Genomic DNA, 26,155 nt, shown 5'->3' with positions numbered 1-26,155 from the left:
CTGCCTTGCATGCAGGAAGTCCCAGATTCAATCCCTAATGGCACTTCCAGGTAGGGTTGGGAGAGAAGTCTACCTGAAACCATGCAGAGCTGCTGCCTGTCAGTGTAGGCAAAGCTGAGCTAAATGGATCCATGGTCTGACTTGATAGAAGGTGGCTTCCTACCAGCGTGTTCAGAGGGAGCTTGAGGCTTGCAGAAGTACAAATAAAAGTTTATTAAAAAGAATCAAGGTGGCCAAAGATAAATAAACCCGCAAAGAACTTAAGAGTTCTCTTCATTATCTCCCTCTCCCTGGGACAGAGTATCCAGGAAATGACACAGCTGCTGGCTAGATCTCTGAACAGGAGCAGTTTTGCTAGAACGCAAAGATACACTAGATTATTTTATTGCAGGTCCTGACATAATGAATTAATCCATTCGATTGCCCTCCTTGTATGCCCAATGCTTTACGGACACCTCCCCCCCCCATTAGGCACTAAAGTCCTTTAATTTCGTGTAGGAGAAAAGTAACAGTCGTATTATCCACCACCACAAAAAACCAATGTCTCTCCAAAGTGCTTGGTTTTGTCATTTCCATAAAGCACCTCTGGTTGTTCCTCTGCTTTTGGCTACCCACCTGTTTTTCATCTAAGATCTGACAATTGGAAGGAAATGTGCAGGAGTGAAAACTGCCAAAGGGCAGGTTTTAATGGCTCTGGAGATCTGTGCAGTCCTTTAGCCCCAGGAGAAAAGAGAGAGCCAGGGTTGCTATAGCAGTCAGAGCACTGGACTAGGATCTGGGAGACCAGGGTTCAAATCCCCACTCAGCCATGAAGCTCACTGGGAGACATTAGGGGCCAATCACTGCCTCTCAGCCTAGCCTACCTCACAGGGCTGTTGTGAGGATAAAATGGGTAGGAGCAGTATGGAAGTCACCTTGAGAAAATGTGGGATGGCAATGCAATAGATAGATGGGCAGATAAAGGCAGGGTATCTCCAAGCCTTGTGAGCAAAGGGGGCATGAAATGCTCAGAAAACTTCCCCCATCCGACTGAGCTAAGGCAGAAAAACTTCTGCATGGTTCCTTGTCAGTACGATCAGTCCATATAACCCCCGACCATGAAATTAACGAAACTAGCAACTCCCTAGTGATTGAATTGATGTGAGAATAGAATAGGGCTGTTTCGAGCATAGATTTTAAAATCCAGCTGATTTATTAAAGCATTGATGTTCTGCATGTGTGTGTTCTCCTGAGAACTTGAAAGTCCTTACGTTTGACTGATCATGGTCAACATTTCTCACAAGTTAACGTTTTTGGAGGAAGTTTGATAACTAAGCCTGCTTGTTTCAAAATCTGCTCAATTTGAATTTTATATACAGTATAGAAATAAATTATTTCCCCCACCATCCAGCAATTTCTAGGTAGGGAAATTTGATTGTACTCCCCTCTGCTCCATATTTTCCAGGTCTACTAAAGACATCTGCGCTTGAAACAAGCTTTTCTGTTCTGTTTCAAGCATTTAGAGAGCTGTTTCAAGCTTTCAGAGGGTTGGGCCGGATATAATGTTAGGTTTTTTTTGGACAATGAAGATCCAGGTTGTCCGATGATTCTTTTTTCAGCCTGTGAAACTCACTTGTTGAGCTTGGAGGGGTTCCCATCTCTCAGTCTCACCTACTTTGCAGGGGTGTTTTGAAAGTAAACTCGTATGTTCTTTCCTGAGCCTTTTGAGAAGAACAGGGTGCAAATCTGGTACAAATGAAAAAATAATAATAATAATTAATGTTTATTTGCTTAATACACTTATCATGGAACTCAATGTGGCATACATTGTGATTCCAGACCAGACCCAGACCTGCTTAGCTTTAGCGAGGTGGTGGCAATATGTATCCCTGGACCACATTTAGGAAAGCTGAAATGCAAAACTAAACAAAGGCATTTGGGGTTGTTGTTTTTTAACTATGACGCTCCAACATTTAAGGATTCCATTTTAATCTCAGTCAGTAAACCTTTGCCAAGCTGGCGTCCTTCCAGATGTTCTGGACTACAACTCTCAACATCCCCAATAAACCTCAGTAGCACTTGTTATTCACAGAGAACATGCCCAGAGATATGATTCCTGAAGAAGATCTTCTTTTAATTTGAAGAAGAATTTAGAATATAGCTTTATTGCTCTGTGCCTATGGAATTATATGGACTGTGATTGGCTGACTGGCTGGTTGAAATGCAGTTTTCTTATTATCTGCAGAATTATCTGCAGAACTTTCTTAATTGTCTGCTGTTGATATGAGTGAGCTTTGTTACTATTGCTGTGCAAATGACCATTTTTCTAGGCAGCTACGTGTGCTTGAAGAAAAACTAATAAAACAACCCAGCACTTGGAAATCTGTGGCAGTGATTATTATCATCACCATCTGGCTATCAAAGCCATGATGGGTAGGTTTCCATGCCATTATGCCTCTGAATACTTGCTGCTAGAAACCCCAAGTGGGGAGGGTTTCTGGTTGGCCACTGGGAGAAAAGGATAAGACCGGTCAAAAGGAGGGATGATGGGCGGCGCCATAGCTGCCAAGTCTCCCGTTTTTCCCGGGAAACCCCTGTTTTTACTTACCTTTTCCCGGTGGTCCCCGGTATCACTTTGTCTCCCGTTTTTCTCCGTTATTTTCTCCTGCCGGCAGCCATTTTTTTCTGATTTGCCCTTCTATGGGCACAAAAAATGGCCGCCGTCGGCTTCAAAAATCGCATCTACGCATGACCGGAAGTGCGTAGATGCGACTTCCGGTGTCGGCAGCGGCCATTTTGGTGCCCATAGATGGGCGGGGCGACACAGGAAGTTGCATCGACACAACTTCTGGTGTCACACGGCTGCCGGTCCCGGATTCTGCAGTCCGGGACTTGGAAGGTAAGGGCGGCGCATGAAAGGGCTCCAGAGAGGGGCTGCTTTAAATGGCAGCCAATTGAGTGCTGCTGCTGCTGGCACCAACAAAGCCCAGCCCCTTCCTCCTCTAGCCAAGGCGGACAGAAGCCAGGAGGTGGGAGGGAGGAGGCGCCGGCGCCGCTGTGTGAGGGAGAGGGAGGGAGAGGGAAAGAACGCATACGCTGGCGATCCACGTGGCGATTTCCGGACCGTCCGTGGGCTGGATCCAGAAGACAATTGGGACTGATCCAGCCCGCCGGCCTTAGTTTGCTGACCCATACACTAGAAGAACATAGGCAGTCCGTTAAGGGATTTCAGGTGTCAGGGCTGGGAAAGACTCCGGCTTGAGATCATGGAGAACAACTTCTAATCTGAGTAGACATTTCAGCACCGGGTAAAGATGTTTCTTTGGTCTGGGGATTTCAGTATGTAATGTCAGTTGCAGGGGGTTGGACTAAATGACCCGCAGGGTCCCTTCCAACTCTACAATTCTATTATTCTAGTTCAGCATTTTCTGTTAAAATGTAAGTTTCTGTTTTCACTGCTGCTTGAAAGCAGAATTTGAAGGGTAATTTTTAGGACAATGGGGATAGAATGTTTGTATTTTGTTTTTCTTTTTTGTTTTTGTTGGTTGTAAAATTGAAAATGCAAAAATATTTTTTTTAAAAAAGAAACAAACAAAAAACCACTCTGAACTTTGAGCTGACACACTCTCGTGGTGATCCTAAGGATGGTTGAGGCCACTGATGGAGGTTGAGAGAATCTGGTAATTGATAAACTGCTAGGATAGTTTTTTGATCAAATAACAATAATAATTTATTATTTATACCCCACCCATCTTGCTGGGTTTCACCAGCCACTCTGGGCGGCTCCCAACAAGTGGTTTATAAATTTACAAATTTTCTAAATAAAATGAATGGATGAATTGATGAATGAATGAATACTATTTGATTTGTTTGTATCTCCAAGTTGCAACCTTGCATGGAAATTTCAAAGAGGCAAGAGCTCTTTCCAAAAACCTAGCGAGCTAATAAACACTCAATTCCAGAGTGCATTTTTGAGGCTGGTCTTTTCCCCCAAGGCTGATATTTAAAAGACTTTCAAAGATGTTCACAGACACCTTTGATCTTTTCCTCTTCAGGGTTACTCACAGTGGAGCAAACACAGGAAAGATGTGGGCTTGATTTTCATCCAGTTTGAAATGTGGATTTACAATTAAGATTAACTTCTCCTTTGCCCTTCGGGTTGGGAAAGATGGAGTGGGGTGGGGAGAGGAGCAGTGAAATAGCTCTCGCCTTCTCATAAACATTCATTAATGCAGGTTCCAATGGAAACCTTGTTTCTCACCCAAAAGAAATAGGACTTATCAGTGGGTCCAACTACGTGTTTCCCCCTTTTTAATACGTAGTCATAAAGTAAGCCAGGGCAGCAATTTTAAGCATTTGCGAAAGATAAGACATACCCCGAAAATAAGACATAGTGTATCTCCATGCCTGCAGCAGCGCGGGCGGAGTGCTGAGCCAGGGGCCGGGCCTCTGTGGCTTTGCAAACACTGTGTGGGGTGGGAAGAACGATCGGGTCTGTCAAGCCAAAAAAAGTTCCCCTCCCTTGCTTGATTGCCAGTAGCATTAATTCATGCTGCTCAGGGCATTTACTCTAAAGCCTCCCAGCGGCTGCTGCAGCACCGAGCGCTCGGAGCGCGCAGCAGCGCCAGGCAGAGCGCCGAGCCAGCAGTCGGGTCTCTGCTTGGACCGGCCGAGGAGGCCTACCAGCCCGCAGCCCGCGGCATCGCCAGTAACAAGACGCGGCTAGCCAGGCAGCGCGCGCTCCCTTCCCCCCACTGAGCGCACAAGCCACAATAGTCGCGTCGCCTTCAGCATCCTCCACCCGCACCTGCTGTTCCACCACCCGGAGACCTGCTCTTCCACCGCTCGGAACCGGCTGCTGGAGCACACGGAGCGCCCAGCAGCGCCGGAGCCAGCGGCCTCGCCTGCCGCCCGGAACCGGCTGCTGGAGCATGCGGAGCGCCCAGCAGCCCCGGAGCCGAGCGCCAGAGCCAGCGCCCTTGCCTCCACCCAGCCGCCACCGCCCCGCCGCCCGGAAACGGCTGCTGGAGCATGCGGAGCGCCCAGCAGCCCTGGAGCTGAGCGCCAGAGCCAGCGCCCTCGCCTCCACCCGGCCGCCGCCGCCCCGCCACCCGGAAACGGCTGCTGGAGCGCGCGGAGCGCTCAGCAGCCCCGGAGCCGAGCGCCAGAGCCAGCGCCCTTGCCTCCACCCAGCCGCCGCCGCCCCGCCGCCCGGAAACGGCTGCTGGAGCATGCGGAATGCCCAGCAGCCCCGGAGCTGAGCGCCAGAGCCAGCGCCCTCGCCTCCACCCGGCCGCCGCCGTCCCGCCACCCGGAAACGGCTGCTGGAGCGTGCGGAGCGCCCAGCAGCCCCTGAGCCGAGCGCCAGAGCCAGCGCCCTTGCCTCCACCCAGCCACCGCCGCCCCGCCGCCCGGAAACGGCTGCTGGAGCATGCGGAGCGCCCAGCAGCCCCGGAGCTGAGCGCCAGAGCCAGCGCCCTCGCCTCCACCCGGCCACCGCCGTCCTGCCACCCGGAAACGGCTGCTGGAGCGCGCGGAGCGCCCAGCAGCCCCGGAGCTGAGTGCCAGAGCCAGCGGCCTCGCCTCCACCCGGCCGCTGCCATCCCGCCGCCCGGAAACGGCTGCTGGAGCGCGCGGAGCGCCCAGCAGCCCCGGAGCTGAGCGCCAGAGTAAGCGGCCTCGCCTCCACCCGGCCGCCGCCATCCCGCCGCCCGGAAACGGCTGCTGGAGCGCGCGAAGCGCCCAGCAGCGCTCTGACAGCCCAGCAGTGCCCCGAGCCAGCAGCCTGGCCCGGCCAAGAAGACCTTAAGGTGCTGTAAAAACCGTAATACCGTAAAAAAATAAGACATGCCACCAAAAATAAGCCACCCTGTGGTTTTTTGAGAAAAAAAAGCAATAAGACGGTGTCTTAAAATGTGGGAAACACGGTAACAATGTTGCACAGGGAGAAAGTGTTTTGTATAAGCAACCTTGCATCCTTCCGACCAGCAGAGGGCAGGGTTGGCACTAACAGATAGTCTGGGAAAATATACTTTGTGGTTTCCTACTAAACATCTAAGCCCCACACAGTAGGTCCCAAGTTCAATCCTTGGTGTCTCCAGGTAGGGATGGGAGAGACTCCTTGCTTGAAACCCTGGAGAGCCACTGCCAGCCAATGTAGACAGTATTGAGCAAGCCAATGGTCTGGCTCAGCAGAAGGCTGCTTCCTAGGTTCCTACGTAATGAGTGAATGAAGGGAAGCGGTCAATGCTGAGTTTGTTGCAATGCATATACAAGCCCTCCTCTATTTCTCCTCCAAATTAAAAAACAAACAAATGCAAAATGATTAATTTAAAGAACACATATATTTATTGTAAATAAATATTTACAATTTATGCTACAAAATATGCTACAATCTAGCAAGGTAACAAAACAAAGGCCGCACTAAACAAAACAAAACAGATAATAATATTCCCTTTGTCAGCTGGCTAATGAGAAGAATGAAAAGCAAAATGCAAGTACCTGAAAGGGGTGAGATTCTCTGAAAATCTCAATGTTGATTTTGTGTACCGAGGCTGACAGAAAACCTCCCCTAATAACTCACAACAGACACAATAATTTAGGTTTGGGTTTTTGGCATCATTTTGGCCACAACTTTATTTAAATACATATTAATTGGAGTGTTGGCTTAGGCTTTTGGTTAACCACTCGTCCTTCTCTATGAAGGACCATATTCATCTGTCCATGTGGGACAGGACTCAAATCATCTGTCACTTAGGACAGGGCTCAATTCATCTGTCCAGTTGGGACAGGACTCAAATCTGTCCACTTGGGACAGTAACAGCTCCGACTTCCCCAATCGTATTAGGGAAGTCAAGTAAACACCCCTGGGAGAGGAGGAAGCTGTGTCCAGACATTCTCCCCTCTCAGCCAAGAATGTTCCCCAAGGCTCATACTCCATAATGGTCCGCCCAACCCCGCCTATGGCGGGGATGTAAGGACTAGAGCGTAAGCCCCGGGATTCCTTTAACGGAATACTTCTATGTGGAGCAACATTAAGAAGGAGGTGGGCACCTGGATGCTCCACCTCTCTTCCAGCCAATCAATAACCAAAAGCCTAACCGCCAACCTAACGATTTGCTAAGCAGTAGGCAAAAACCAAGTGGCAAAGCCAATCAGCCAAATGGCAAAATTCCTACTGGGCCCCTTTGACAGGCGACCCCGTAAAAGGCAAAGAAAGGTCAGACTAAACCTGTAGGAGAAAGCGGCGGGTGGGAGGGAGATTCAGACGCCAATGCAAGAGTGACCAGTAAGCGAAAGAAACTAATAATAAGAAGGGGCCCTCCCGCCAATCAAATTACGTTCATTTAAATAACCACGCCCCCCCGTTACTCAGCTTTTAGTGAGGCCTAATCACCCAGCCCAAACCTAAAGGGGTCCTCTTCCAGCCCTTCCACAACCCACTTTATATTTGATAATATAAAGTGCTTTATCAACCCAGACCCACCCCCACCCCCGATTCCTAGCTCATGCTAGGCTTCTATTCCTCTCACTGTGCAGGTCACATGCCTGTGTTATGCATTCGAGAAACGATTGTTGGAAGCACGGGAGCGGATGTTTGCTGTATTCTGTTTCCATTTGTTTTTTTCTTCTTCGGACTTCTCTCAGTGAGAGGAGACATGTTTTCCTTTTGTTCTGCCTTGCACTTAATAAAGTAGCTTTTAGTACACAACCTCAGCCTGGCTCCGTCTGCGTTTTATCTCTGCTGGTCTCTGGATATGTGCTCAGTGTCTCCAAGACATGAGTCGCAATAAATCGCCAGGAAAGGGCTGTTGGAACGCTCTAGAGCTGCGTGCTGAATGTTGATGGAGAGACGGGCTGGATTCATTCCTGCATTATGCCTGGGGATCATCCTTGCCCCCGGCTGATCCAACAGCTCAATCTTTAATCTCAACAAAAAGCGAGCCTCACCCCCACCCCAGTTCCACTAAAAAGGCAGACAATTCTTGCATGCCATATGTGTGATTATACGTATAATATTAAAATATCCAGGTTTCCTTAATGAACCAACACCTAAATAGAGAGTTCATATAACTCTACAAAAATGTGCGTCTATTAATTTAAAATTATGACACAGAAACACAGCATGTATTATAGGTATCATGATATGTCAGGAGCTGGAGTAATAAAACCAGGACCCGATGTCAAAGAAGTTAACTCTTTATTCCAGGAAACAAAACAGCTCAGGCCTAGTGGTCACAGCAACCCTTCCCAGTAGGTCTTGCCCGAATGAGGCAGTTGCGAGGACTGAAGGTCTGTGTCTTCCCGCTGCTCCCTAAGACTCCTCCCCTCCCCCACGTCATTCCAAAGCAATCTCAGCTCCTTCATCTAGTCCAGGGGTTGGCAAGGCTTACTGGGCATGGGCCGCTTCACTCCTGTGGAGATCCTCCGTGGGCTGGACCGGCGCAGTGCAGCGCTGGAAATCGCTTCTGCACATGCCCAGATGCTGAAAATCACGCATGCACAGAAGCGATTTTCAGCGTCTGGGCATGCGCAGAAACAATTTTCGGATGCCGCGGAAGAGAGTTGCCGTGTCGCGCTGTGCTGCTTTAGCGCAGTGCACGGGGACTCGCCGAACAGACCGCTCGGTTCGGGGGTGGCTCATGGGCCGGTTAAGCGACCCTCATGCCCATGGGCCTTAGGTTGCTGACCTCTGATCTAGTCCCTCATTGCTCTGCTCTCTTCATTCCTCTACTTGTTCTGGGAGACCGGGGGCAGTATCGTCTTAAGCTTATCTTGCGCCCTGGTGCAGGGACCCCTAGAGTGCCCCCACCCTCCCACACACGCGCCTGCCGCCTCACCTGCACTTTCCTCAGCTGTGCACATTTGGTTAGTGCAGGAGGCCGTGGCCCATCCCCTGGCTGCCTTGGCCGGGGAAGAGCAGCACCGAAGCCTCCTGGGGAGCGCGGTGCGCCTTCCTGCCAGACCCCGACCATGGTGCCTTGTTCCCCGCTGTCACCGCATCCCGCAACAGGCCCGCCACACTCACTGCCTCCCCCTCACCGGGAGGCCTCGCGGCTCTGCCTCAGCTGAGCCATCGCCGCGCAGAGAACTGCAGGGCCGGGAAGGGGAGAGCGTGGCCTCCGGAGAGGCTTTGCCACCAGCGTGCACACAGTGGGGGGGAAAGGAGAAGGAGGCATGGCGCGGAGTCCTGGCCAGACAGCCAGGACCCTGCACTCACTTGCGAGGCTCTGGGGTGCCGCCTCCTCCTCCACTGCCTGATGACAGCCTGCTGATTCCTGCAGCCAAGGTGGCGGCGGTGGCGGCGGAGCCATAGGGATTAGTGGCTGGTTGCGCCCCGCCAGCGCCCCGGAGAGGCTGGCGCCCTGGCGCAATGTGCCACTAGTCCCTATGGCAAAGACGCCTCTGATTGGGGGAGAGGAGCTGGTCGCAGCAGGAGGGGGAGATTCCCTAGATTCTTCAGCATCCTGTCTCATCTCTATCTCCTAGCCTTCCTCCTCTCCTGACTCTGGGTCTAGACTACCGTCTGGCAAAGCCTCCTCCTGTCCCATAAACTCTGTTACCTTTTCAGCTTCTGACATTTCCTCATCCGAGTCTGTTCCCTCTTCTCCCTTTGACCACTTGATGTTATGTCGTCCCATGACCACCAATCCCCTGGCTCTGAGCCTTCTTCCCTTGGGGATTAGGTTTCCTAGATCCCACTATTCCTCTGCAGCCAGACAATCTTTGACAAGGGAGATAAAGGAAGAGAGAGAAAGAGAGGTGGGCTTTCTTTCTTTTTTTTTTTAAAAAAAAGATGACAATGCACAAGTAGTTTAGGCATAAGCTTGAATGGATCAGAACCACCAGATTCTGTGTATACAGGGCATCAAATTCTTTATCGGAAGGCATGCCTGGTTTTAATAATCATTTTAACCGTGTGATACACTTCACACGGGGTGATATACTCCTTATGGGGAGTACCATGTGATATACTCCTTTTGGGGTCCTCGCCACAAGATCACATTCATCCAGTGCTTTACCAGCTGCACTGGCTCCCGGTGGAGTACAGGGTCAGGTTTAAGGTGCTGGTTTTGACCTTTAAAGCCTTAGGACCCTCGTACCTACGGGACCGCCTCTCCCAGTATGCCCCGCAGAGGACATTAAGGTCCACAAATAATAACATACTGGAGATCCCGAGTCACGGGTGGTTAGATTGGCCTCGACCAGGACCAGGGCCTTCTCAGTACTAGCCCCGACCTGGTGGAACGCTCTCTCTCAGGAGATGAGGGCCCTGCGGGAGTTGTCATCTTTTCGTAGGGCCTGCAAGACGGAGCTGTTCTGCTTGGCCTTTGGACTGACTCAGTCTGACCCTGGTGTTACCCTCCCCTAAGGCTTCCTCCTACAGATATTTAAATGAGGTTACACTTGTAGATTCCTAATATTAAAATTGAATTTTAACATTGTATTTAATCTGCATTTTAATTGAATTTTTTTTAATGCTTGCTTTGATATTCTTGTTGTTAGCCGCCCTGAGCCCGCTCTTGACTGGGAAGGGTGGGGTATAAATATTATTATTATTATTATTATTATTATTATTATTATTATTATTATTATTCACTCTGTTTTATGTATTTTGGGTTTTTCCATGGCTTCTGCTACACACAAATAATTAATATTCATACTCATGTGTACACAAACAGCCATAGAAATAAGCAAATGTACAAGTCATGTGCACAGCTACTGATCAGAGTTTGCAGCCATTAATTGAGACTGACACATACACACCGCAACACACTCACAACTGTTCAAGCATCGACTGTAGCTTGATTACTCTATAAAGCCTATACGTAGCCACATTAGCAGCTATCGTTATTAACTAAAATAAAATAAAATTGGATACTATTACCCAAGGTAGCATTTGAAAACTGGGATAAGAGCTCTCTCTGGTGTACAAAGAAGGTCATCACAACACATTTGGGCTATGCTACCTACAGTACATGAAAAAGTTGCAGTGGTTCTTTGCCCTAAGAGAAGTGCTTCTTTCTGTTCACAGTTCCAAATTAAGTTCTATGCTCTGTGAAGAACCTTTGCAGGAGGTTCTTAAAATGTTAAGGGGGAACAAAACACCACTTGCACTGACATTCCTTCCTGGAATGATCCTTGTATTTACGTATTTATCTATACCCTACCTTTCCTCCAAACAGCTTGAGGTGGTTATACAGTCCTCAGCCTCCCCGTTTAATCCTCACAACAACCCTGTGAGGTAGGCTGAGAGAAGGAAACTGTTTTAAGGTCGTCCAGTGACCTTCATGCCTGAGTGGGAATTTGAACCCTAGTTTCCCAGCTCCTAGTTTAGCACCCTCAACCATGGGTAGGCAAACTAAGGCCAGGGGGCTGGATCCGGCCCAATCGCCTTCTAAATCCGGCCCGCAGACGGTCTGGGAATCAGCGTCTTTTTACATGAGTAGAATGTGTGCTTTTATTTAAAATGCATCTCTGGGTTATTTGTGGGGTATAGGAATTCGTTCATATTCCCCCCCTCAAAATATAGTATGGCCCCCACAAGGTTTGAGGGAAAGTGGACCGGCCTCCTGCTGAAAAAGTTTGCTGACCCCTGCCCTAAACAATGCCATTTTATCTCCAACCAAGGCCTACTCAGAGTTGACACACTAAAATTAATGAAACTGTGTTAGTCATGCCCATTCATTTTAATGGGTCTGCTTTGAGTAGAACTAGCATTGAATGCAACCCAACCTTTCCACGTTTCATAAAATGTGCTTTGGTGTGACATCCATGCCCTCAAATTGCTTTCCAAGAGCAGATTTGCCTAACCAGCCCCGTCAGCAGAAGCCAAAGCAAGGACTTCTGCTCTTGCAACAGGGCTTTCCTCTCCTTCTTCCCCCGTGCTCCCCAAAATTGGTTGGAAGAAACCCCAGAACAGGGAGGGAGGAGGCATCATTTTGTCTGGCAAGAACTTGGCTCCCCACCAGTGCTTTTTTTCCTTAAAAAAATGTTTAGGGGCTCTCTCATTTTCTCATTTTCCTACTCATATTGAAATACTGCTAAGCTTAGATTCGCAAAATATTTAGGGGTATGTGTACCCCTGCATCCCCCCCAGAAAAAAGCACTGCTCCCCACCATCATCTATGTGTGTCTGGGGTTGTGGGGGACTTAATCTGAAAGACAGCATCCCTTTTGCCCTGTAATCTGCGTCCAATTCCTCCTTCCTCCCTTCCCCAACAATGGCCCTGTTGAGCAGGGGTCAGCAAACTTTTTTGCAGGGGGCCGGTCCACTGTCCCTCAGACCTTGTGGGGGCCTGGACTATATTTTTTTGGGGGAAATGAACGAATTCCTATGCCCCACAAATAACCCAGAGATGCATTTTAAATAAAAGGACACATTCTACTCATGTAAAAACATGCTGATTCCAGGACAGTCCGCGGGCCAGATTTAGAAGGCAACTGGGCTGTATCCGGCCCCTGGGCCTTAGTTTGGCCCCCCCTGCTGTTGAGGCACAAAGCCCCCAGGTCTTCCTAAGGGGGCCCAGAGTCATGGTGTGCCGGCTCAGCCTTCTTCCACAAGTCATCACTAGGTGGCGCAGGAGGGTTATGCTCTAAAGCTGGGTGGCCAACAAAAAAACCAACATGCATCATCAACATTAAATAAAACTGCAAAAGAGGATGAAGTTTTGCATAAAAACAATGTATACTAATTCATACGAATGCAACGCTTTAGAAATTGTTGCTCTAAAGAGGCACACACTTCAAGCCTTCCCCTTTCCCTGTCTTAGGGTTCTAAGATATGTTCAGATAGAGATCTCTTTCAAATGGAGGTCTATTTTCTGACAGTCATTGAGGCATTGGACCACCCTCTGTAAAGTAGGATGCATTCTCCCCCCCCCCCCCGCCCCACACGATAAATGGTCTTTTGCTCTCCTCCTCCCTCCCCCCATCATAGCTGCCAAGTTTTCCCTTTTCTCGCGAGGAAGCCTATTCAGCATAAGGGAAAATCCCTTAAAAAAGGGATAACTTGGCAGCTATGCCCCCCATTTCCATCAATTTCATTGGAGTCATCACTTCAATTCAAAGTGCTGACCTTTAAATCCCTAAATGGCTTTGGCCCTGTATACCTGAACGAGCATCTCCACCCCCATCGTCCAGCCTGGACACTGAGGTCCTCTTCTCACTGTGAGAAATGAAGCTACGGGGAACCAGGCAGAGGGCCTTCTCGGTAGTGGCACCCTCCCTGTGGAACACCCTCCCATCAGATGTCAAGGAAATAAACAACTGCCTGACTTTTAGAAGACATCTGAAGGCAGCCCTGTTTAGTCATCTAGTCCAACCCCCTGCAATGCAGGAATCTCAGCTAAAGCATCCATGACAGGTGGCCATCCAACCTCTGCTTAAAAGCCTCCAAGGAAGGAGAGCCCAGAACCTCCCAAGGGAGACCATTCCACTGTTGAACAGCTCTTACTTTCAGAAAGTTCTTCCTGATGTTTAGTTGGAATCTCCTTTCTTGTAAGTAGAAAACCAGCTTTGGAAGAGCTTTGTTTAAAGGCAGATTTGGTGGCAGTGATGGGTGATGCAAGGGTTATGCCGCCAAGCCCGCGGTCCCATCATCGACACATCCAAACATCCAAATCTCCAATTTAGATTTGATGTCACGCTATGCAAACTCTTTGGCTCAAGACAGCTAAGCGACATACTTAGTAAGCCTGGCACATGCTCAAGCTCTGGTGATTTATGGACTGTCAGCGCTACTCAGTTACTCTCCAAATATGTGAGTTTATGCAATGGGTGTTTGGTAATGAAGACATGGTTCTGTAGCTTACGTGCTTTGGAGCTTTGCTTACTAAAGAAGGTGTTCAACAGGGCATGCCATACGCCACCTGTGGCAAACCCTGAGGAGAATATTGCCTGGCTCTGTGTGTGACATCCAGACTTAACTGCAGAGAGTGGGTCATATACAGCATAGAATCGTAGAATTGCAGAGTTGGAAAGAACCCCAAGGGTCATCTAGTTCAACACCCTGGAATACAGGAATCTCAGCTGAAGCATCCATGACAGATGTCCATCCAACCTCTGCTTTAAAACTTCCAAGGAAGGAGAGTCCACAACCTCCCGAGGTCATCCGTTCCACTGTCGGAAAGTTTTTCCCCCTGATGTTTAGTCAGAATCTCCTTTCTTGTAATTTGAAGCTATTGGTTTGAGTCCTACCCTCAGGAGCAGGAGAAAACAAGCTTGCTCCATCTTCCATGTGACAGCCATTCAGATGTTTGAAGATGGCTATCCTATCTCAACTCAGTCTCCTCTTTTTCAGGCTAAACATACCAAGCTCCTTCAACCTTTCCTCATAAGGCTTGGCTTAAAGACCCTTGATTTGGTCAGTCAAACTTACATCTCAGTGGAACTTAAGTCCCGTTTAAACCATTAAGAAACAATTGTAATGACTTAAGTCTCATTCATTTTGTTGGAAATGGTACAACTAATTTTGTTTGGATCCAATCCATCTGTCAGTCATCTGATGCCACTATGACATCAAGTGACTGACAAGGTGGGGTGCCCCACTCACCTGTGAAAGTTGGCACATGGGCGGTGGGAACAGTTAGCTATCCAGCCTGGGGGCCAAAAACATTCCCTAGACAAGGCCATCCAGACTTTCAAACCACCCAAAGTTCAGCCAAAATTGCAGGGAGAAAGGGGTTGAAATGTCTTTTATTTGAGAATGTGTGTGTGTGTATATATACTAGCTGGCCCTGCCACGCGTTGCTGTGGCTTAGTCTGTTAAATGGGCCCTCAGAGTCCCCCTTCTGACTCCTCCCCCCACCCCCGGGCTCATCCCTGTGATCGGCCCCACCCTGTCATGACCCATGACCTTTCCCGCCCCTCCCCCTCCCCCACCCAAGGGAGCCCCCACCTCTATTCAGCCTAGTCTGCAAACCTCTACTCGGCCTAGTCTGCCGAGCTGCTGTGGAGTGGGAAGATTTCCTACCTGCAGTACCAGTGTAGCCGCTAGAGGCCACTGTTGTGCAAGGTCTCCTGATTCTATTTCCCAGCATGCGTGGCCCAGGTGTGACATTTGTCTTTGAAAACGGTATGAGCTTGCTATTCCAGCTGCATTTGACTTTGTGTTAAAATTTGAACGCAATCGGTCAAGCAGTTCTGTTGAACATTGGAGAGGAACACACATGCCCAGTTTACATTTATTTATTACCAGCTGGTATCCACCAACCTCTTCCCCAATTCCTTCCTCCAAGTGGGATGGTGTCCAGTTGATTGGAGTAAGCAAGCCAAGCTCTAGGAAGTTTTATCCCTTCTCAAATGTGCCCCTCTGTCTCCAGAAATAGGCCAGAGTGGGAACACAGTGACTAAGATGAAACAGAGTCAGTGTGTTATAGCGGTCAGGGTGTCAGACTAGGGCCTGGGAGTCCAGGGTTCAAATGCCACTTGGCCATGAAGCTCAGCCTAGGCTGTCTTTCAGCCTAACCTACCTCACAGGGTTGTTGTGGAGATTCAGTGAGGAGGGTAGAGAACCATGTGTACCGCCCTGAGCTTCTTGGAGAAAACAATGGGCTATAAATGCAGGAGATATCCAAGAAATAAATAAAGTATGGAATTTTGATCTAGTTCTAGAAGCAATAAACCTGTTAACGAAGCAGATAGGAGCACAATAGCAGCTCCCTCTTAGAAATCAAAGAGACTTCCCATAGGAGCCCAGTTGCCAGTATCCTTGGGGTTCTATCCTTGGGATTCTGGGATGAGAAACAGAACCATCACATGGATCACTGGCCATCAAGTTTATTTGCATTTACTTACCTTCGTAGTATGGGGAAGGGATTTTTTTTTGCTTTTGTTATTATGGTTGGTATCCTTATCTTTAAAAAAATTAATTTCAAAAAATGAAGACAGCCTGCACTTGAGATTCTTCCTCAGTGCAATTAGTTCTATTTTTCCCTCCACCACCATCCTTGCCTGTGGTTGTCATCACAAAGGACCCAAAGGGCTTGCTAATGTGTCCAAATGGCTTTGGCACGTCATTCAAGAGAGGAGTTAAGCTCGGAGATTAATGACTCTAAACAACGAGGACTGCGTTGAGTCGCCTAATAAATTTGTCTTGGCAAAATCTCGACCATGTGCACATTGATTTTTACCTTGCTGTAGGCTCCCTAGTCAGAACTTTGGACATCTAATACCTTATTGATTCATCTTTAGGCTGGCTTCCATCAATTACAGTCCCGTATTAATAACATTTAAATTGCAATCCGCAGGGTTTGTTTATGAGATGAATGCCAGTGTTGGAAATGGAGGTGGAAGGGAAGGTTTTTTTGAACCCTTTCCAGAGTGTGGATCAGGGCTGGAGAACTGCCACATGTTGCTGGACATCAGAGCATAAGAAGAGCCTGCAGGATCAGGCCAATGGCCCATCTACTCCACCATCCTGTTCTCACAGTGGCTGCTCAGATGCCTGCAGAAGAAGGCCTTAGTACCAGATTCAAGAATAAGAGCCCTCTCTCCTCCTGTGGCTTCCAGCAACTGGTCTTTAAGTGAATTTCTGCCTCCAGCTGTGGTGGTAGAGCATAGCCACCAGGGGTAGGGCCCATTGATTGCAGGGGTGTGGCATGGGGGGTGTCTACCAGGGTGATAGCCCCAGGCGCATTCTTCTGAGGAAGGCCACGCTGCTCCCACCACCCTCCCTGAGTCAGCCCTACACAGCTTTGCGACACCACTTGGGGAGGGCAGCATGAGAGGGACTCGGCAGCCACGCACCCTTTGCTGGCGAGGCTGGGATCGAGGCACATCGTTGTCATGTCTTTCTCATGCGACCCTCCCCAGATTTGAGCCTCGCAAAGCCATTTGGGGAAGGCAGTGTGTGGATGCGACAATTGTGAACCCTTTGACCCCAGCCTAGTGCAAGGCTGGGATTGAAGGGTGGACGGCTGTGTCGGACCTTGGGAATTCCATCCCTCCCCTGGTGGCATCACGAAGCAGAGAAAACAAGGTAGAGCCCCTTTTAATGACTTTATTCCTTCATAATAGCGAGAGACAAAAGAATGCAGTAAGCCCCGATAATGGCGTTGCTCCAAGTGAGCTCCTCCTCCCTCCTCCCTAGCAACAGCATTTTCCGTTACGGTGGCCACTCGTGGCCAGCTGCCTCTGGGTCCTTCGTTCTTCCACCCTTAATGAACGGCAAATTCTGGGAGAAGGGGGGGTGAGAAATACTCTCCAGTGACAACGTGTCAGCTGGCTGCTTTGTCTCTCCTGGCTCTGCTTCCCCTTCTCCTAACACCTCCCAACTATTCTGTTTCCCCTGTCTCAGTGCTGTGACCTTCCTCAAACCCTTGCTGTAAATCAATACTGCTTCCCTCTCCTCTGGAAGCGTCAGGAGAAGGAGGGATCTCTACAATTCCTACTCCATCTCGTCCCCTTCAGTCCAGTCCCTGACTGTGTGGACGTGACAACTGTGAGCCCTTTGACCCCAGCCTAGTGCAAGGCTGGGATTGAGGGGTGCTTTCTCCTTCCTTCCTTCCTTCCTTCCTTCCTTCCTTCCTTCCTTCCTTCCTTCCTTCCTTCCTTCCTTCCTTCCTTCCTTCCTTCCTTCCTTCCTTCTTTCTTTCTTTCTTTCTTTCTTTCTTTCTTTCTTTCTTTCTTTTGCGATCACTCATAGCTGATTAAGATTGTCTTCCATAAACACGGTTTGAAAAATGAGTGACTGCGGAGGCCAATTCTGGATCCACATGTCCTTGCACAGTGGGGACATAGGCTTCCAGGCGGGAGTGGATCCCGGTGAGGGTTTTCCAAGCGTGCCTTCCTCTTAGTGCGTTTCTCCCTTTCGTCCTGAGTTTGAGCATCTTCAAAACCCATGACACCTTTGGTAAAGGCTGTTCTCCAATTGGAATGCTCGCAGGCCAATGTTTCCCCGTTGTCAGTGTTTATACTACATGTTTTTTAAAAATATTTGCCTTGAGAGAGTCTTTGAACCTCTTTTGTTGACCACCAGTACTACATTTTCCACTTTTCAGTTCAGAATAGAGAAGTTGCTTTGGAAGGTGATAATCAGGATCTAAGAGTCTTGGTAGACCACAAACTTGACATGAGTCAACAGTGTGATGCAGCAGCTCAAAAAGCCAATGCAATTCTGGGCTGCATCAATAGGAGTATAGCATCTAGATCAAGGGAAGTAATAGTGCCACTGTATTCTGCTCTGGTCAGACCTCACCTGGAATATTGTGTCCAGTTCTGGGCACCACAGTTCAAGGAGGATACTGACAAGCTGGAACGTGTCCAGAGGAGGGCAACCAAATTGGTCAAAGGCCTGGAAACAATGCCTTATGAGGAACGGCTTAGGGAGCTGGGTATGTTTAGCCTGGAGAAGAGAAGGTTAAGGGGCGATATGATAGCCATGTTCAAATATATAAAAGGATGTCATATAGAGGAGGGAGAAAGGTTGTTTTCTGCTGCTCCAGAGAAGCGGACACGGAGCAATGGATTCAAACTACAAGAAAGAAGATTCCACCTAAACATTAGGAAGAACTTCCTGACAGTAAGAGCTGTTTGGCAGTGGAATTTGCTACCAAGGAGTGTGGTGGAGTCTCCTTCTTTGGAGGTCTTTAAGCAGAGGTCAAGAATGCTTTGATGGTGTTTCCTGCTTGGCAGGGGGTTGGACTGGATGGCCCTTGTGGTCTCTTTCAACTCTATGATTCTATGATTCTATCAGGCATCCAAACAACACAACCAGTATAACAAAGTTGATATTGAAGAATCAAGGCTGTCGCGTCCCCACACCACCCTCCCTGAGCAGCCTTGCAAGGCTCAGATCTGGGGAGGGCTACACGAGGTGGGTGCAACAGCCATGCCACTCGGGGCTGGTGTTGCTCCAGTAGTGGTGGTGGCTGGGCAGATGTGGTGGGCTCCATTCATCCTCTGCCCTCACCCCCACTGCACACACCTGCCCTAGACATGCATCAAGCATCATGATGCACCTGCATCAAGACATGTCCCATCATTGATCAATAGTCCTCTTCTTCACAAATTAGCCCAATCCCCTTTTGAAGCCATCTGGCGATTGGTGGCCATCGTCACCTCCTTTAGGAGTGAGTTTCATAGTTTAATTGTGTGCTGTGTGAAGAACTTTCTTTTATCTGTCCCGAATCTTTCACTACAATGCCCATGGTCCCTGACCACTGAGCATGCTGGCTGGAACTGTTGGGAGTTGGGTGTCCAAGCACAACTGATCCCTGATCTTGCCCTAGCTATTTCTCCTAGCTGGTGCCATCCAATGTGCAGACCCAGATCCCACAACCTGCAGCCAGGATTCACCCCCTTTCATGATTTCATTGATATCTCCAAGCAAAGATTGTTCAGCAAGGCAACTGAGGTTGAATATTTTCACAGGGGGTTTGAGACTTCAGGCTATGAGACTTCTTAAATGCCCCAGGGAGCTGCCATCAATCTCTTTGCATGTTTGAAACAAGGTCAGAGAAGCAGACGACATGTAGCATGGAAAATGCAATTTGTTTGGCAGCGAAGCCATCACACTCACACAGAACGCCAAGTTCCCTGCGAGAGTCCCCGAGTGCCAAATACTTTTACACATGATTTATTTTGGAGACAGAAGGGTGGTTTTTTTAAAAGCACTTATTAAAAAATAAAGGGAAAGAAATATTCATGGCCTTCAGAACTGTACTAAGGCGCAGATTCAGTGAAGTGCTTTTAGGACGCTGTGCCCTGATGTTGGATGTTTGATAAACCCCTTTTGTGCTGTGTTCTAATGTGTGAATCATGCCATCATGGCAAAAGGAGCAGAGGAAAGGAACAAAAATAGGATCCATTTAAGAGGCAGAACAAACTGCTATTTCCCAAATGGAAAGGAAAGGGGAAATGTGACTCAGAACGCCTGTTTTTTGTGATGCCTTCCCTTCCTGATCTCAGATTTTAGGCATTTTATTAAATGTGCACAAACACTCTGACTTCTCGAGGGGAAGCAGTTCCAGGAAATGAAACAACAAGGTGGAAGAATAGTCTCTCATAAGAGTCTAGAGACAGGTAGAGTTGGGTGTCAGGAAGGTGGAACAAGACATGGTTTCTTGGCAGGCATTTAGGTCAGGCTGCATTTCCATCTAGCTCACTGCTGCCTAGTCTGACTGGAGTAACAAATGCAAATGTTTTATTCGTATAGTATGCTAGTTTCCATCCACACTCACCCACCCCTCTCCATCCAGGCATGCAAAAAGAATTATTAGCAATCAAGGACAAATTCAGGCCAGGCAAAATCCTTTGTGGGGTGATGCAGAGCCAGTGAAGGGTGTGGTCTGGAGAGACTCCTGAGGGCCATAAAAAGAAGCCCAGAAGGTCGCATTTGGCCCCCAGGCCTAAGACTCCTCTCACCTGGTATTTACGTGCACCTGGCTCCAGGCCTCATTCCTTCTACAGTAGCTCTAACATGCTTTTCAAAATCCTGCCAGGGAGGCCAGGAGCTGTCCAGCAGGTCAGTGCTGAAGATGCTCAGGAGAATACTGTACTGATAAAAGAGGGCAGCGGGAGAAGTGGGGTTCAACGCTGACTTAAAAGAAGGGGTCAGTGAATTGGGAGGACCTGTAGGAGCTGGGAGATGAGAGTCAGAGGGAGGAGAAGCTGCAGGATTGGAGAGTGAAGAACAGGTGCAGAAATGGGAGACAGGTCAGGCTGGCATCGAGTCAAGGGCTTCCACACCTCCTCTTCCTGTCCCCACCTCTCCTGCTCCACTGTCTCCCAGGACCAGAAGAAGATGGAAGAGGGAGGAGCAGAAGGTTGCACGCTGGCCAAGTCTTTGCTTGCTTGGGAGGGGAAGATACAGAATCTGGGACACGGACAGAGCCTCTCTGTTGCAGCAACTGCCTTATTGGGTGCACACCTAGAAGTAGCTGGGAGGACTCCTTCAAGCAACAAATAGTTAAAACTGCACATAGTTACTGTTCCAATTTACCAGCACACGACGTAGGGATGGCCATCAACTTGGATGGCTTTCGAATAGGATTAAACAAACGCATAAGAGCAGGTGTGGTGTGGTGTGGCAGATAGAAGATTAGACTGGGAGACCTGGGTTCAAGTCCCCACTCAGCCATGGAGCTCGCTGGGCAACCTGGGGCCAGTCACTGCCTCTCAGCATAGCCTACCTCACAGGGTTGTTGTGAGATAAAAATGAGGAGGGAAGAACCATCTCCACTGCCTTGACCTTGTAGGAAATGTAATGTAATGCGAATTCATGGAGGATATTCATGGATATCACTGACTACTAGCCATGATGGCTATATTGCATGTCCACTGTCAGAGGCATATAGCCTCTGAGCATTGGCTGCTAGCGATCACAATTAGGGAGAGTTGCTATTTCACTCAGGCTTTCCAGGAGAGGCACTTTTGAGGACAGGATAATGAGCTAGCTAGACCTTTGGCCTGATCTAGCAGGGGTTTCGTATGCATTAGATTCCAGTCCGTTTCTGGTCAAAATTTACAATGATTATTGTTTTCCAGAAATCCCTATAAACTTATTTCCCCGGATCCCCTGAGCACATTATCTGACACCCTGTCTTGTGCCCCATTGCCATCAGATATGTGGTTTGCTACCGTAGTATGCAAGGCAGAGCCTTTTCCATTGTGGCACCCAAGTTGTAGAACTTCCAGTCCAGAGAGGTTCACCTGGCTCCCTCTTTTGTGCAATTTAGGTGGGTCAGGTGTAAAAAATAATAATTCTATTACATCAAGGGAGCGTGCTTGTTTTCTCCTGCTCTGGAGGGTAGGACTCGAACAAATGACTTCAAGTTACAAGAAAGGAGATTCTGACTAAACATCAGGAAAAACTTTCTGACAGTAAGAGCTGTTGGACAGTGGAACGGTCTTCCTAGGGAGGTGGTAGACTCTCCTTCCTTGGAGGTTTTTAAGCACAGGTTGGATGGCCACCTGTCATGGATGCTTTAGCTGAGATTCCTGCATTGCAGAAGGTTGAACTAGATGACCCCCAGGGTCCCTCCCAACTCTAAGATTCCATGATTCTAAGTGTTTGATTGGACTTGCTCATCTGCTCCGTGGTTAGAGCGTGGTGCTGATGATGCCAAGGTTGCTGGTTCAATCCCCATATGGGACAGCTGTGCGTTCCTACATTGCAGGGGGTTGGACCAGACAATCCTCAGGGTACCTTTCAACTCTATAAATCTATGATTCTATTATCTGCTGTACAATTGTGTTTTTAATCCAGCCCTTTAAACAAAGCATTGTATTGAAATGTATATTTTAGCTACTGCCTTGGGGAGGCTGTTTGTGGGGTGACAGGCAGGGTACAAATATTTTACCAATAAATAAAAATAACCACCCAAGCCCATCCACACAGAGAACCCCGACCTCTCATTTTCATGCTGTTTATTTGATTAGGATTTTTTTCCTGTTATTGTCCACCAGGGGGCAGACACAGACTAAGGACACACAAAAGGACATTTCTACAAGTTCAAGATCTCTTTTCCTTCCCCTTTCTGACAATATATATATTATAGGCATTCTAACAAAGCAAAATAGAAAAGCAATGAAAGCACAGCAGGAGGGCCCTTACAGAGAAGACAAAAGCAGCATCCAAATGAAAATGAGACACTGCTGCAAAGTTTTTCGGGGACACGTGTTGCAAAGTTTGCAGGAGTTGCCGTCGACAGCCATGATGAATGCGAAAGGGGCCTTGGTGAGGCTCCAGGAGGCACGGCTGATATTTCAAGCAGCTCTGCATTCCAGCATCTTCCTGAAACTCTTCTGAAAGCTGTCGTCTAGGAAGGCGTACAAGAACGGGTTCAGGCAAGAGTTGGCATAGCTCAGGCTGGTGATGAAGTAGGAGGCGCCAATGACCACAGGGGTCTGGGGCAAGTCAGTGGTCAAGGCCACGATGGTGGCCAGGTGAAAGGGTGTCCAGCAGAAGAGACACACGGCCATGACGATGAAGACCATGATGGTGACTTTCTTCTTGGCTTTGTCCAGCGCTTTGGCGTTTGAGTTCAAGCGCATGTTCCTCAGTTTGTACAGCATCATGGTGTACAGGATGCAGATGGTGGAGACGGGGATGGCGAAGGCCAGGATGAGCGTGTAGATCCTACTGGCTTTGAACCAAAATTGTTCGGGCCGGGGGAAGTTGAGGCCGCAGCTCTTGATACCCAGGCCGTCTTCGTAGACATTGGCGAAGATGAAGAAGGGGGACACAATAAGGGTGACTAGGAACCAGATCCCGAAGCTGATGATACGGGCTGCCCGGTAAGTGCGATGGGGCATCCGCTTGGAGCTGACGGTAGCTAGGACCACCAGGTACCTATCTATGCTCATGACGGTGAGGAAATAGATGCTGGAGAAGATGTTGTAGTGGTCTATGGAGAGGATGACCTTGCAGAGGACCTCCCCAAAAGGCCAGTAGTGCAAGAGATGCTCAGCTATGTTGATGGGCAGGACCAGAGTGAACAGGTCGTCGGCGATGGCTAAGTTGAGGATGAACATGTTGGTCACCGTCTTCATCTTTGGGGCTTTGAGGATCACGTAGATGACGGCCGTGTTGCCCGTCAGACCCACAGCACAGATTACGGAGTAGATCACAGGGAGGACGACGTAGAAGTCTGGGGACTGTTCTTGGGAAGTGAGGTTGTAGCTCGTAACATTGCCTGTGCCGCAGGGGTCACCCATTCCATTGCAGCTGGCATTCAGGTCTCCATCCTTCCCGGGGTCTGCCATACCTCCTCGCTCTGTTTCCCAATTGCTTGTCAAGTTATATTGTAGGTAAGTGGGGACCGGAAGCATATCCCGGGGTGATCTGGCTGCTTTCAGAAAGTCCAGTCGAGGGTGATGTGCGGATTGTGCTAGATGCCTTAGATCGCATCCCAAAGCGCAAATGCTTGTCGAGGGCAGGACCAAATCGAAGCTAGGCAAGTAAAAGGAAAGTGATCTTCCGTGTCAAGAACAGCAGCCCTTTGAGCTGTGCCTCTTCTGTATTAGTCACGATCATCTGGCTATTTAAAACCGAGCTGCTCTTGCTCTAAATGAAAGCTGCCATCCGATTAACTCCTTGAACAAGCTGTGCCCATCTAATCATCCACCGGCCCCTTTTCTGCATCAAGGGATGGAAATGAAAGTAGATGTTAACTTTAGCTACTTGCCATTAGGACATGGCAAAGCTTGCTCCCCACAGATCCACTCAGAGACAATGAAGAAAGCAATACCCCATCCATTACAGCTGTGATTTCATTCGCTCCTGGGGATGCAGCAGACACTTCCTAATGCCCTGCAGAAAAGGGATGGGGACATTAAAGAACAATGAGACAAGAATATATAAACCTCTTAAAAGCCCAAAGCCCCCTCCCCATGCCACCAAGTCCTGTCCCTGTCTAAGTTGCATGCACCAGCATGTCGAGTGGCAGCTTCAAAATGCAGGCATCCCAAAACGATCTTGAACATGCCCAAACTCGCATGCCTGTGCAGCATTGGAAAGCAAACTCCCGAAATGAAAAAGAGCATCAAAGCAAAAGAGAAAAATGATATTTAAAGAGAGATGTCACTAGCCTTACCTTTGTGTAGATTTCCTGTTACTCTTCACTCCAAGTCCAGCTCCCAGCAAGTGGCTTCAATGTGGAAGAAACAGGAGCTGAACAACGTCCCCAAAGATTATCTTACTGGCACCCCAGCTTTGCAGAGAGCAGAGAAATAAATAGAGCCCCACTAGATTTTAAGCTGTTGAGTTGCTGTGATCCCCCCACAACTCCTTTCCTTTCAGGCACTGCAGAAATCAGACAACGTCCAGGTTAGGCTCCTACTTCATCAGCTGAAACTCTCCTCTAGCTCTGAGTGTCAGGATTTCTCAGATTTAACTCTTAACATCGCTACCCAGCTGCTTCTCACTGTTCAGGCTCTCCCGTCTCCATCAGAAGCAAAGGAGGATCCTGTGGTGGGCTGACATGCTATATTCCTGCTGCACGTGTGTGTGTGTGTGTGTGTGTGTGTGTGTGTGTGTGTGTGTGTGTGTAACTAAACCAAATAAATTACCCTGGGTCTTACCGAGGAAATATTATTTATCTCTCCTTTAGTCTGCCTAAGTAATGATCACCTGAGTTGGACTACAAAATGCCTACAAAATGCTGTGGTTCCTTTTTAAAAAGGGGGGGGGGAGAAGGAGAAACTGTGTGTGGTTAATTTTTGAAACAAGGGTAACTGGGACTCACATACCTCCAAAAGCTGAATTCCCTGACAGCTGTGCCCAATTCCTGTGCCCCTTCTTAAATTTATGCCAAGTTGCAGATAATGGGGGACAAAAGGACCTAGAACAACACAGGCAGTTTTGTTTTCTATCACAGGAATAATAATAATAATAATAATAATAATAATAATAATAATAATAATAACAACAACAACAATATATTACTTATACCCCGCCCATCTGGCTGGGTTTCTCTTTGACATCTGGTGGGAGGGCATTTCACAGGGCAGGTGCCACTACCGAGAAGGCCCTCTGCCTGGTTCCCTGTAACTTGGCTTCGCGCAACGGGGGAACCGCCAGAAGGCCCTTAGGGCTGGACCTCAGTGATTTCTTCACAAAGCATTACCCGCTCCCATTTCTGTGATGGAGCATAGGAAGTCACCTTGTACCAAATTAGACCACCAGCCCACCTAGTTCAGCACTGGCAGAAGCTCTCTGGGGCTTCAGGCAGCCCTTTCTGAAGATATCAGGGGTTGAACATGAGGTCCACCTGGAGCTTAGAGCAACATCCCTTCCCATTGTATGTTGAGCAGATCCAGCTCTCTGTGCCTGGAAACAGAATAACATACCCTGCAAGTACCCCGGTAAAACCAGGGCATCCCTTTTTTTTCCCTCACGAGAAGACGGCGGCCATTTTGGACACCATGATCTCTCGTGATTCCGCACTGCGATTCCCCCCTGAAAAGAGTACTTTTCGGGGCCGTGACCTCATGTGGCACTTCAAAACACATCTAGAGGCATGGATAGTTTTCAGAACCACATGCCCTACGCATTTCATTTTGGATATTCTATTCTTCCACATATTTTCCAAGCTCATTTCATTGTATCCTCTCTATTTCCTAGATTCATTCAATGTCTGTTAGGAGATCTACCTTCTCCCCATAGTTTTTAAGATAATCTTTGAAAATACAGTACCACCTCGGCTTATGTTATCCTCGGGTAACGTAAACT

The 26,155-nt window shown here is 48.4% G+C and overlaps 1 protein-coding gene across 2 annotated transcripts; it reads right to left on the bottom strand.

Annotated features, from left to right (window-relative positions):
• Positions 1–22,335: 22,335 nt before the first annotated feature.
• Positions 22,336–24,869, bottom strand: NPBWR2 (neuropeptides B and W receptor 2). Of its 2 annotated transcripts, XM_088674735.1 has the most exons (3): positions 24,519–24,790; positions 24,174–24,235; positions 22,336–24,061 (listed from the first exon to the last, which is right to left on the bottom strand). In XM_088674735.1, the coding sequence occupies exon 3, from the start codon at positions 23,752–23,754 to the stop codon at positions 22,690–22,692; it is 1,065 nt and encodes a 354-aa protein (XP_088530861.1). In that variant the 5' UTR covers positions 23,755–24,061; positions 24,174–24,235; positions 24,519–24,790; the 3' UTR covers positions 22,336–22,689. The 2 variants fall into 2 exon arrangements, with proteins under 2 accessions (XP_088530861.1, XP_088530862.1); XM_088674736.1 differs by lacking the exon at positions 24,174–24,235 and having other exon boundaries at positions 24,519–24,869.
• Positions 24,870–26,155: the final 1,286 nt, after the last annotated feature.

Source organism: Zootoca vivipara, chromosome 7 (assembly GCF_965207765.1).
Source record: "Zootoca vivipara chromosome 7, rZooViv2.hap1.1, whole genome shotgun sequence".
NCBI classification, from domain to species: Eukaryota; Metazoa; Chordata; class Lepidosauria; order Squamata; family Lacertidae; genus Zootoca; species Zootoca vivipara.
The sequence above is the reverse complement of the archived record's forward strand: the minus strand, read 5'-3'. Positions and strand labels throughout refer to the sequence as shown.